Source organism: Corvus kubaryi, unplaced genomic scaffold (genome assembly GCF_017639235.1).
Source record: "Corvus kubaryi isolate FWS band 111438036 unplaced genomic scaffold, C.kubaryi_AGA036_p1.0 split3-37304, whole genome shotgun sequence".
Classification (NCBI taxonomy): domain Eukaryota; kingdom Metazoa; phylum Chordata; class Aves; order Passeriformes; family Corvidae; genus Corvus; species Corvus kubaryi.
Genome location: NW_024582087.1, coordinates 629,655 through 641,730, shown reverse-complemented (window position 1 = coordinate 641,730; position 12,076 = coordinate 629,655). Strand labels below are relative to the sequence as shown.

Here is a 12,076-nt window from a genome sequence, read left to right as displayed (position 1 = left end):
CCCTCATCCCTGCCTGTTCCCTCATCCCTGCCTCTGCCCCCTCATCCCTGCCTCTGTCCTCAAGGATCGTGTAGGACCTTTCCTCCCCACTCCCACTTTAATGGTTTGGTGATTTCTCTGCTAGATGTCTAGTGTGTGTAAATACCTCTGTAAATCTTTCCACTTTCTCTCAGTATTCTCCTTGATTATTGTTTACAAAAGTAAGAGGAAAAAAAAAAAAGAAAAAAAGGAAAAAAAAAATAAAATACCCAAAGCATCTAATAGGTTACGGACCAGGGAGATGGACCTGCTCTCCCACACAGAGCTGCCAGGTGGGAGCTCTGTAACCATCCCCATCCTGGGCTAAAGCAAATAGGGAATCACTCAGGTTTCCCCCGGGGTGCTGGGATCTAAGAAAACAGGGATTTTTATCTGTGGTGGGAAGCCACACTGGAGGAGATGGGATCAATTCGTGTCTCCTTGCGTTCGCCATTGTGGTTCTTCCCTTATCTTGACAATAATTAACTAAATTGCTGCATCATCGCCCACCCTGCCCACGGGCACTATGCATGAGGGGACAGTCGCGGGAGGATGGGGCACGCTCAGGGTCCTGCTGTGACACGGGAGTGTTTGAATGTATGAGAAATAAAACAAAGATGTCCCTCACGAGGGGGTGTCTGCCCTGGGGCGAAAGCCTTGAGTCCCAAAAATGTCTATGAGGAGACGGAAGAATGTAATCCATGTTTACTGCTAGCAACCAAAGCGTTCGTGTCAAACCCGTGAAGTTTTATGGAGTGGGTGGGAGGGAGGGGGTAAGTGGGGTGGCTGTGTGTGTGTGTGGGGCTCAGGGCAACCCCTGAGCGAGTTGCTCACACTTCCCAAAGACATTTCCTGCTGGAGTCCCTGCAGCGAGATCCTCAGTTCCTGTTGCTGCAGGTTTCCCCCGCTCTGTTCATTTTATTTTTGTTTTTGTACCAACTATGTAAAATGTGGGGTTTTTTTCTTTTCTGGAAAAAAAAAAAAATCAATAAAGACCATGGGCAATGGCTGCTGGTGATGTTCTCTGCGTGGTTACTTTTGTTTTTCTCCCCTGGGGTTGAGGAGCCCGGACCCCAAATGGGGGTACCAGGGCAGGGGGGTTGTGCTGGGAACCACATCCCACCTCTCCCTGCAGCCCCCCAAAAGAGCCCCAGCCCTGTCACAGAACCACAGCCCGGTTTGGGTGGAAGGGACATTACAGCCCGTCCCATCCCACCCCTGCCATGGGCAGGGACACCTTCCACTGTCCCAGGCTGCTCCAAACCCCAATGTCCAGCCTGGCCTTGGGCACTGCCAGGGATCCAGGGGCAGCCACAGCTGCTCTGGGTATCACCACCCTCACAAAGGGAGAATTTCTTCCCAAGATCCCATCCAGCCCTGCCCTCTGGCACTGGGAAGCCATTCCCTGTGTCCTGGCCCTCCATCCCCTGCCCCAAGTCCCTCTCCAGCTCTCCTGGAGCCCCTTTAAGCACTGGAAAGGGCTCGGAGCTCTCCCTGGAGCCTTCTCCTCAGGAGAGCAGCCCCAGCTCTCCCGGCCTGGCTCCAGCCCTCACAGCACCCCCTGCCCACCTCACAACGCCCCCCAAAAGCGCCCCCTCCCCTCAAGCGCCCCCTGCCCGCCTCACAAGGACCCGCCCCTCAGCGACCCCGCTCACTGTGACAGCGCCCATCCCTCACAGCCACAACCCCGCCATCATCCCCCCCTCCCCTCACAGCCACAACCCCGCCATCATCTCCTCCTCCCCTCACAGCTACAACCCCGCCATCATCTCCCCATCCCCTCACAGCCACAACCCCGCCATCATCTCCCCCTCCCCTCCCGCCTCCCCCTGCGCAGGCGCAGCCCCGCCCCGGCCCCGCCCCAGCCCCGCCCCCCCGCGCGCCCGCCGCCGTCGGCGCCGCCGTGTGACGTAAGCGGAAGGGCACGTCACCCTCCGGCGGAGGCTGAGGCGGCGCCGCCGGGGCAGGTACCGGGCACCGGGAGGGACCGGGGGGAGAACCGGGGCTTACCGGGCACCGCGGGGAGCGCCGGGCCACGCCTCGCGGCGGGGGCGTTGCGGGCGGGGAGTGTCTCCTTCCGCCGGCTCTCTCCCGCCGGCGGCCGCGTCCCTGCTTCACGGAGCCGGTGGAGGCCTAAGGGACGCCCCGTCCCCACCGTGAGCGTCCCGCCGGGGAGCGCCCGGGGGGCTGCCGGGAGCTGAGTCGCCCGCAGGGTCTGGGTGTGCGTCCTGCTGTCCGCCGGCTCTGCTCGCTGCCGGGGGCGGGAGCGGCGTCCCGGGGCTTGGAGCTCCCGGCTGCGCCGCCCGGGCCGGGGAGCGAGGCGCGGCCCTCCCGTGCTCTGCCCCGGCCTTACAAACCTCCGTGAAGGTCGTTCTGTAGGATGACTGTGTAAAATCACCGTGAAAGGTTGATTGCCACTAGCTGAGCGTTAGCAGCCGGCGGTGGCATTGGGTGGTCTCAGCCCGAGCCGTGCAAGGGCAGCTTTAAGAGCTTCAGGAGCAGCCCGAGGTTCAGCAGTTCCTTGCCTTAATGTTTTGTGGCTGCAGCTGCGGGCAGGGATCCCTTCCTGAGGGAAGAGGCGGAGAAAGCCCGCACGGAAATTGAACTCATCGCTGTAACTCAGTCTGCTGCTGCCCCTGGGTGTGGGGCGAATTCCAGGTGGTTGGATCTGGATCGTTTGTGCTGCTGCCACCCGCGAGCGGCACCCAAATCGCAGGTGTGTACCAACCCACCAGTCCTCCAGGCTGAAGGACTCAGGGGTGCTTTTCCTTGCACCAGCTGGTGCAGAATCCACTCTGATGACACAGCTGGAACATTCCAGAGCCCGTTTCTCAGTTTCCCCACTGCCTGCTTATCAAAGGACTCACGCAGACAATGTAAAGGGCTCCAGAGCAGCAAGTCAGAGCTGATGTTTCCAAGGTGGTTTGTTTGCTTTGCGCTCAATCAATCCTGTTTAACCCCTTTATTTTCATCTTCTCTTTGAAAAAGGAAAGGAGCTCTCAGTAAAACATGTCGTGGATCAGAGAGGGCGAGCTGACCATCATAGAGAGGTTCTGTGCCAACATCATTAAGGTAAGGGATGGATTTGGGTGGATTTTGCGGTAAAGAGCTGGCAGGTTCTTCAGGGTGGAACTGTCTCTGTGGCTGCAGTGCTCTGAGAAGGGAGCACTGTTGGCAAGGGTACATTTAGTGCTGGCACTGGATGTACATCCCTGAACAGCATCCCAGGCTGGGAGATTACTTAGGCTTAGCCTTGCAAATGAGCAAGGCTGCAGGCAGTGCTTGCCAATAAGGATTTGTGCCCTTGCTGATGGAGGCAGGGCATGGGAAGGAGGGAGAGAAGAGAGATCCTCACACTGGGAGTTTAAGAAATGAAACTGAGTATTGGAACAAAAACTCACCAGTTCCAGGAAAATTCTCTCCTTGCTCAGGCTTGAGACTGGCAGTGCTGCCCTTCTCCCTGTCAGGCCTAGTGAGGTCAGTGGAAAGGAACACTCCTCTTTGTGGAGGGAAGTCTTATGACCTTTTTATTTGTTTCCACTGAAGTTAATTGTGTCTGTGAAAAGGCCCTTGAGCTGCGAAATAAAAAATGCAGCATAAACGTGCGTGTGCCCTCCTCCACGGCTGCAGCTGTGTCAGCACTGAGCTCCTGAGAACTGCAGCTCTCTGTCGTCAAAGAAATGGGAAGGGCAAAGCTGCTTTTCAGTTCAGGCAGTTGTCAACACTGACCTGTTTCTTTGGAGACCCTAAACTGGGGTAGACAAAGAGGAAATGAGCGCTGTGCTCGTTCCAGCTGCAGGTTTCCTGCTGGGAGATAGCACTGCACTCCTGGGAACACGCAGTGCTGCTGGGGACAGTGGGGCTGAGCTCTCTGTGCTGGAGATGCCTGTTCACTTGCTGGTCTCCTGTGCTTCTCCCTGTTTTCCAGGCAGGTCCAATGCCCAAGCACGTTGCCTTCATCATGGATGGCAATCGCCGGTACGCCCAGAAGTGTCACGTGGAGAGACAGCAGGGACATTCCCAGGGCTTTGATAAGCTGGCACAGGTGGGGAGGATGTTTTCTGCCTTGGTGTGGTGGGAGATGGAGCTGTGTTTGCTGCTGGACTGGTGGCTTGTGTTCCTTCACTGGAGCCAGGCCTGTGCTTGGAGCTGGTGTTCATCATCAGGATTCACAAATTCAGCTCCTCCCTCTCTGTGTTACCTTGCAGAGTCATTCTGTTCAGCTGTTCTTCCCTCTGTTTAACACTCTAAATATCTACCTCACAGATCTCAAAGCTCTTAGTTCTGTGAAACAGGTTGACTTTTCTTAAAAAAGGTTTTCAAAGGTACAGTATTATATAATTTACAATGTCATCTACAAGAGGTGCTTTTCCTGGCTGGATTAGTCCCCTGTGATGGATTCTCATCCTCAGGTAGTGATATTTTCCTCCTGTTTTTTAAAATGAATCTGGAATTCACATCTAGGGGTTTCATATTTTTGATGGTCGTCCTTGGCATCGTGGGAACCCACAGGAAGGTTTTACATTGGAGAAGTTGTGTCTTGCTGGCCTGATTGTTACGTTTTGTCTTCTTGCAGACACTGCGGTGGTGCTTGAATCTGGGCATTCGGGAGGTGACAGTTTATGCCTTCAGCATTGAGAACTTCAAACGCTCCAAGGAGGAGGTGGATGGGCTCATGGACCTGGCCAGACAGAAGTTCAGCCGCCTCCTGGAGGAACAGTAAGAGACCCTATGTCTGTGACCCACAGGGTGGAACTGGAGCAGGACACGATGGATTGCAGGGATGTTACAAGTTGTGAAAATGGATTAAGGGAGGAGAGCCTTCCCCACCTCCAGTGAGAGATTTGTCTGGAGGGGCTGTGCCTGCCTGGGTGGGATGTAGAGCTCTGTGCATGCACAGTCCCCCTGCACACCAGATTTGCGTCAGCTGTCCCATCCAAACCGTGGGGACGGACAGCTTTCAGATAAACACAGCACAATCAGAAACCAAGAGTGCCAGATGTTGTTTTCGTGAAATATCAAAGCTTTGTCTTAATTTTTGATTAGTTAGAGGTGCCCAGAGCCTGTGGTTGTGTTCTAAGCTTCCATAGGTAGGGAGGCCTAATCCGTGATCATTTCCTAGTCCTTTGGTTACGTCTTGTGTGGGGAATGATCAGTTTCCCTTTATGGAATGGTTTGGGATGATCAAATCTCAGCCCGTTTTGCACACCTGAGAAACATTTGGTGGTTTTGCCTTTCTCCAGTTCTCAGTTTTGCTGAAGCTGTGGGTGGATGTTGGCACTTGTGCAGTAGAGACTGATGTGTTTTCTGTGGTCCCCACTCTGGTTGGGTGCAGGGAGAACCTGAAGAAGCATGGGGTGTGCATCCGTGTCCTCGGGGACCTGCCTCTCCTGCCTGTGGATATCCAGGAGCTGATTGCCCAAGCTGTGCTGGCAACCAGGAACTACAACAAGTAAGTGACACTCAGTTTAAATAGCTGATACCTCACATCTTCCTCCTCTTCCTGAGGGCTGGGACTTGGCAGACATGCTACACCTCTTTTTTTCTTCTTGGTCCTACAAGCACACATCACTGTCATCTGCTGGCCCTTCCCAGGATGAGCCTTTCACATCTTTTCCTCTTTGCAGGTGCTTTCTGAATGTCTGCTTTGCATACACATCGAGACATGAAATCAGCAATGCTGTCAGGGAGATGGCCTGGGGGGTGGAACAAGGACTGCTGGAACCCAGGTAGCTCTTGGCTTTCTGTGTGAGGCTTTTGGGTGAATCCTGCCTGTCTTACCACTCAGAAGCCAAGTGGCTTTTAAATAGATCTCATTAAACCAGTGTGACTGGAACAAATGACTTAAAGTTACTATGCAATGTTTGGCTTTTATTATTTCAGTTACCATGGTGATAGATACACAACCAAGACAGAAGAGAAATTAGGTCTGTGTCTTAAGTTAGTTTAAATGTGAAGGCAGATTTTATGCCACAACAATTGGCTGCTTGGCTGACAGTCTTAGCTATGAGGTCAAACAACAGATGAATCATGAATGCTGCACTGTTCCTCCACCCTGAAGGAGAAGGAATAGTTACACTCTGCTCCCTGCTCCAGATGGAAGCCCTCACAGTCTGCTTCCACCACTGTGTTATGTTTCAAAGAGCATGGAGTGGGATGCTCTGGGGGCTGAAATAGCATTTGGAGTAGCCTGTGGAGCAGACAGCAGTGTCTGTCAGAAGCAAGCTGATGACTGGCTGTGGTTCAGCTCCACCACCCAGTTTTAGTCTGCAGCCCTGGGTTTACATAAAACCCCTTACTTCTGATTTGTGCCACATCCATCAGGTCAGGAAAAGGGGCTAATAAACTGTGTCTGTCTTTCAGTGACGTGTCTGAGTCGCTGCTGGATAAGTGTCTGTACACCAACAACTCCCCCGACCCAGACCTGCTGATAAGAACCTCTGGAGAGGTTCGCCTCAGTGATTTCTTGCTCTGGCAGGTAAAATCTCTGTTTTCCCTTGGGGTATTCCATCTTTACCTCCGAGGGTGCTGAGGGTTCCACCGACTCCAGGTGCAAGCGGATGTGGGGGCTCTGAAACTCCTTCTGCCAGGGGTTAGGTAACTTCCTGGATGGACTGAGTGCTAGGCACCTCTGAGGAATCTGTTTCTTGCAGTTCTGTGATTGCCTAAAATCATGAATTCTCATCCTTTTGCTCCTCACCTTTAGATAATTACTTGTTTGTAGAGAACATTTGAGTGGAGCTGCTTCACTTGAAGTTCACATGTTTTACAGGTACAGTTTGAAGCCAAAACCCAATTGCCTTTAGGCAACCACATCAAATGCTCCCATTACAAATTATTTAATTGGCAAGTTCTCAGAAGTTGTCTGGCCTGAGCTGTGGTTACCTACCAAGGCATGCCCTTTCTTCCCCCTGTTTTTGGGCACACCTATACCCTTGTTGGGTGTCGATGCTGTGAAATGACACTTTGATTGCTCCTCTCGGTGGTAGAGTCCTGTTAAGTGTTACATTGTTTTAGCAGTCATCATAGAAAAACATTTACCTGAAGCTTTTGGGGAACTTGGTGGCAAAAATAGCTTTTAACTTGAAAGCTTTCATCATCCAGCTCAAGGATATCTTCAGTGCACCACAGCTCTTGGCTTCATTAAGCAGTTTAAATGCCATGAGTGGGCAGGAAGGAATATCATGAGATGTCATTTGAAGAATGGCTTAAATGTCATGTCCTGATCCTCAGTTCAACTGTTATTCCCTTAGCCTTTGGTACTCTAGTGTTGCTATTTTAGGTTTTTTATAAGTCTATGATGCTTAAGCTATTAAAAATACTTCTCTGAAGACCAACACAGCATTAGAAAGAATTCTGCTGATGCCTTTGGAGTAGTGGATGACTGGTGTCCCAACATTAAAAACTAATTAGAAGGACTGTACATTGTGTAATTTCAGACTCTCCTGGCTGGTATTTACGTCACTTTAAGTAGAATCTGATAACACAGCCTAGGTAAAATCTCTGTGGGGAAACTGGCATCGTTTGCCCAACAGAGCTGCATCTTAATGACTTTATCCCTTGCTCAATGATTAAATTGTTGGTGATCTTGCTTTCTGCAGACATCCCATTCATGCCTGGTTTTTCAATCAGTCTTGTGGCCAGAATATTCCTTTTGGAACTTGTGTGAGGCTATCCTTCAGTTCCAGATGAACTACAGTGCTTTACAGGTAAGGGAGCCTTGGGGAGATGGAAAGCCCAACCCCATGTGTTACCTGCACAGCAGCTGGAGATCAGGTGAGAGGCTGCAAAGTGGGAGCAGGAATTGTTAGTTAAGATCTTGTTTCAGTAGCAGCTCATGTGTTGCTTCTCCTGTACCCCTGTGGCTTGTTACAACATCTTGGTGTGTGGCCAGACTCCACTACTTTCAGCAAGACCCAAAATATCCAAAGTCAGCACTGTCTCTGTTACTCATTGCTCATTCCACCCGCTGGAGCATCTGTCCCAGAACTCACACACCAAGTGAACGCTCCTGGTTTGCCACAGGGTGAAATCTGCCAGTTTAACTCAAACACTTCGTCAGTGCTGTAAGCAGATGCTGAGTTCACACTGGAACAAGCAGGGAGTACTCACATGCTCTTCCTCTAACTCCACTACTGTTTTTAGAGTTGTAACAAGTGGGTTTAGAGTTTCCTTTCTGGGAGCTGAAATGAGGCTGCCTGAGCTGTGAGTGTGTGGACAAGTGTCCTCTTTCTAGTGGGTCCAGGTGTACTCGCTGAAGGCATTGTTCCTATTGCTCATTGACATTGTTCCTCTCCTTTTCGATCTGTTGTTGTGAGCTCTCCCTGACCTGGTTCTGATAAAGCTGGCCAATTCAGGAGTGAGTTAGTAATTTGGCTATTTTTAAGCAAAACAAGTATGGGAGCTGGAGCTCTTGATGGAGAAATGTGGGGGACAGCAGCTTGTGACACAGAGACAGCAGTGACTGGCAGAAGGACCTCAGTATGGCAGCTTTTACCCTCTGCCACATCTGGCTGCTGAATGTGTCTGTTCCTTAATTATTTGGGTCCTCTTTTTAAAGACCGGTATTACATTGCCCTTTTCTACCTTCAGGGACCTTGCTCACCCCTGAGAGTTGTCAAAGAGATTATAGCCAGTTGTGGTTCTGGCTGAATTTAATCAGGTGCAGCCAGTCTGGCAGCATCCAAACTCTCCACGTCCTTAACGTCTTTTGTTCCTATTTCTGGCCCAAGTTTGCCCTTTTCCTACCAGAAATTCATTGTATTAGTACAACTAATGGCAGTTCACCTTCTGCATGAAGAGGGAAGCAAAAAAGGCAGTAGTGTTTGTCATTGCCATGAGCTTGGCCTCTGTCTGCAACAGTAAGGTCACTGTTCTGACTTTGGTCCTGGTGCTGGTTTCTGACAGGCAACAAATGCAGCTTCTGTTCCCAGCTATTCTCATCTTTTCTGAGTTCTGGTTTGTGGCTGGATGTGTTCACTCCACGCTATTATCAAGGTTTCTCATTGTCCAGATTTGTTCTCTGGTCAGTTTTCTCCCTGTAAGAGCCACTTTGCAGTGTCTAAGGCTGCCCTTTTTTGCAGGGAACCCTCACAGTTGTGCAAAGGAAGGACTTTCCCCTCAGAGGAACTGAGATTTAGGAGCTGGGCCTTTTTTAATTTAAAATAGGTAGTCCCAGGATCAGTTAGACCCTGCTTTTGGTAGACCTTGGGAAGGGATGCAGATGTTGGCTGGCCAGCCTGCAGTGGTCAGATTGAGTCTTTTCTGGGCAATAAACAGAATTGCACTTTGAGGGTGGAAGTCTTCTGCTCAACGGGCTGATGATCCTTGCAGTTCAAGTCAGCCCTGGAGTGCATCCATTCAGTGGGTTTGCTGTGGCTGGGGATATTTCTGCTCTCATTCCCAGCACAACAAAAGCTAATTTCCAGAGCCAGAGCTGCCTTGGGCTCAGGGAAACTGTGGGGATGAGTGTGAGTCAGGCTCTCATTAGACTAATTATTTCTTCTTGCTTGTTTGAAAGACCAGTGTGTGTGTGTGAGTCTATGTCACAGTGGCCAGTTTTATAGTTTTTAAAAATAGAAGCTTAATATTCCTGCCTGCTGATGTGTTTTTGCTGTTGGAAGCTGCAGCCCAAGACACATGCAATAAGGAGAAATATTAAAGTGATGTTCTACAACAAAATATTTCAAATACTTGAAGGGCAGGTAAGGATGGCTCCTGCCTTTGCCTTTCTCCTGCTGTGTTTCAAGCCAGTACACTGTTAGATCACAGAAATTTGGGAATGCTGAGCTTATTCCTGCTTTTGTTTTGAAGCTGATTAGCTCAATACTGGATCATCTCAAAGAATTGCCCTGTAAGTCATGGCTTGGAATCCCCTAAAACCTTTCAGCAGTCAGGGGAATAGGATCAAAAATGCTGTGATAACACTGGTGAGGATAACAGTGTGCATAGAGTCTGGGGTTCAGAAGTTCCCTTGTAGCTGTTCCTCTCTGAGGGCTTTCCCCCAATCTGTCCTGACTTTTATCTGTTTTAACTAGGAGTTAATGCTCTGAGCAGAGTCATGTCTTGGAGGGAAGGCCCAGAAGGATATCCCTGTATTTTTTATAACCAATCAAGCAGGCTGCCTCAAAGTGGAAGAGGCAGACCCAGTGTCAGCCTTCAGTGAACCTGCAGATCGATGGCTGGCAGAGGCTGTTGGTGCTACCCCCTGTACCACAGGTGAGCTGGGAGGCCTGGTGAGGTGCTAACACTCGCTGCTTTTCACTCCAGAAGGCCAGAGACTCCTACATGGAGGAGAGGAGGCGACAGCAGATGGAGAGGGATCAGGCTTACGTGACCAAGAAGCTGCAGCAGGAAGGGTGCGCGTCCCACGGAGACTCGCGGCGCCGGCGGACTCTGCTGCAAAAATGCACGGCCCTGCGGGAGGAGAGGATCCAGGGCTTCCTGCAGGCGCTGGAGCACAAGAGAGCAGACTTCTTTGAGAGATTGTGTACGGTGTCTGCATGACACAGGTGCTGGGCTGTGGGAAAGACAGTGTTCAGAGGGAGCAGCTGCTGCCCGGAGGGATTGGCTCGGTGGGGTCCCGCCGTGGGCATCCAGGGCTGCTCCAGGACCTCGCGTCCTGCTGGCCCTGCCCGGGGCAGGGGTGGGTACTGTGAGCTCTCCCTGTCTGTGGTGCTGCTGAGGAAGGTGGTGCCGTCCTGTGTCGCCTCCCTGCCCCGGTGACAGATACCTGCCTCCTGCTGGTCTCTGCTGCTCAGTCCTTGACAGGCCAGGTGTTCCGGTGACAAGAAGTTAACTGCGATGAGCCTCCTCCCGTTCTCTGATTCCTCCTGAACTGGCCCAGCCAAACCAGTTCAGTCCTGTTAAATCAGTCTGGGCTCGGATTGTTTCCGTGGCTTTGCAGTGGGGAATCTTCTGTTGAGATTTCCTCTGCTGTCCCATCAAGGGAGCCTTGCTTTCTGCAGGGAGAGGATTATTCCTGGTGTCAGGGACATTCCCCACTGCCTACTCGGTAAGAGCATCTTGTCTTTTCCCCACCTGACTCTGCTGGGTTGGATGTATCCACTCTTGGTTTCCAGAGAGCTGAAGGAAGGGTTTCCAGCCCTGCTGTAAAGAAAAAAAGATGCTCCAAAAGCTTCAGCAGGTTCTGAGATCTCTCCTGAGCAGTGTGTGTGGGGAAAACCCAGATGCAGAAGGTGCTGGTGTTGGACCAGACTGACCTTGGGAAAGGCTCTGAGCAGGCAGCGAAAAAGGATGGGTTGGGAATGAACCTTCTGTCTTAGAAAGGGAAGGAAATTGGCTAAACCCAGGTGATGGCTACCATGTGTCAAACCCTCTGAGGGAGTTCCAGGGAATGAAGGTGGGCTTAATTCAGGAATACTGTAGCCAAAACCAACCTCTGACCCCAGCCAAAATGGTTCAGAAGGGCTGTTTGGCTGATTTTAATGGGAGTGGCCAGAGCAGCTGTGGAGTATTATTTATTCTCAGTTTTCCATTGGCAGGGAGAGGGACAAGCTGATTTCCAAGATTGTTTCCATCTCTTTATTTCTCCTGGCTTCCGTCCCTATGATCAAAAAACCTGAAAATGTGTTGATTTTTGCTCCTGATGCACACACAGGTGTGGCAGTACCAGCTGTTGCTGGGTTTGAAGTGTTTCTTCTTACCTCCAGGTGAAAACCACAAAATGCAGATTTAAAAGACTTTTAAGTGCTGCACACTGAGCACTTGGCCTGTGATTGTGAAGTGTGTAGTAAAACTGGGAATAAAGTATATTCATACCAAAGTTATTTTTAAAATAACCTGAATGTTAAAATAACCTGTATGTAGAGCTGTTTATTTCAAGGTGTGATGAAGTTGGAATCCAGGTTTAATATAATAATATTTAACCTGTGACAGACTCCTCATGTGATTCCTGTTAGCCTGGGAATGATTTGAAGGTTATTTTTACAGTGTAGTGTGAGCAGTTTGCTGATACCCTAAAGCCTGGCTGAGTGAAGCTGCGTGCAGCTACCACCTCTTGTGTAAGTAGCAAAGAGAATTTGGATAAAAATGTGCT

General features: G+C 50.7%; 1 protein-coding gene and 1 long non-coding RNA gene across 3 annotated transcripts; one reads left to right on the top strand and one right to left on the bottom strand.

Moving 5' to 3' along the window:
* The first annotated feature begins 1,900 nt into the window (after window positions 1-1,900).
* On the top strand, window positions 1,901-11,911 carry DHDDS (dehydrodolichyl diphosphate synthase subunit). Of its 2 annotated transcripts, none has more exons than XM_042015417.1 (9): window positions 1,901-1,985; window positions 3,007-3,090; window positions 3,947-4,063; window positions 4,595-4,737; window positions 5,354-5,470; window positions 5,646-5,747; window positions 6,382-6,496; window positions 7,620-7,727; window positions 10,288-11,911. In XM_042015417.1, the coding sequence occupies exons 2-9, from the start codon at window positions 3,028-3,030 to the stop codon at window positions 10,522-10,524; spliced, it is 1,002 nt and encodes a 333-aa protein (XP_041871351.1). In that variant the 5' UTR covers window positions 1,901-1,985; window positions 3,007-3,027; the 3' UTR covers window positions 10,525-11,911. The 2 variants fall into 2 exon arrangements, with proteins under 2 accessions (XP_041871351.1, XP_041871352.1); XM_042015418.1 differs by lacking the exon at window positions 1,901-1,985 and adding an exon at window positions 2,643-2,734.
* Window positions 2,029-2,467, bottom strand: LOC121658475. Its single transcript, XR_006013979.1, has 2 exons — window positions 2,376-2,467; window positions 2,029-2,151 (listed from the first exon to the last, which is right to left on the bottom strand). It is a non-coding gene; the product is annotated as an uncharacterized LOC121658475 (long non-coding RNA).
* Window positions 11,912-12,076: the final 165 nt, after the last annotated feature.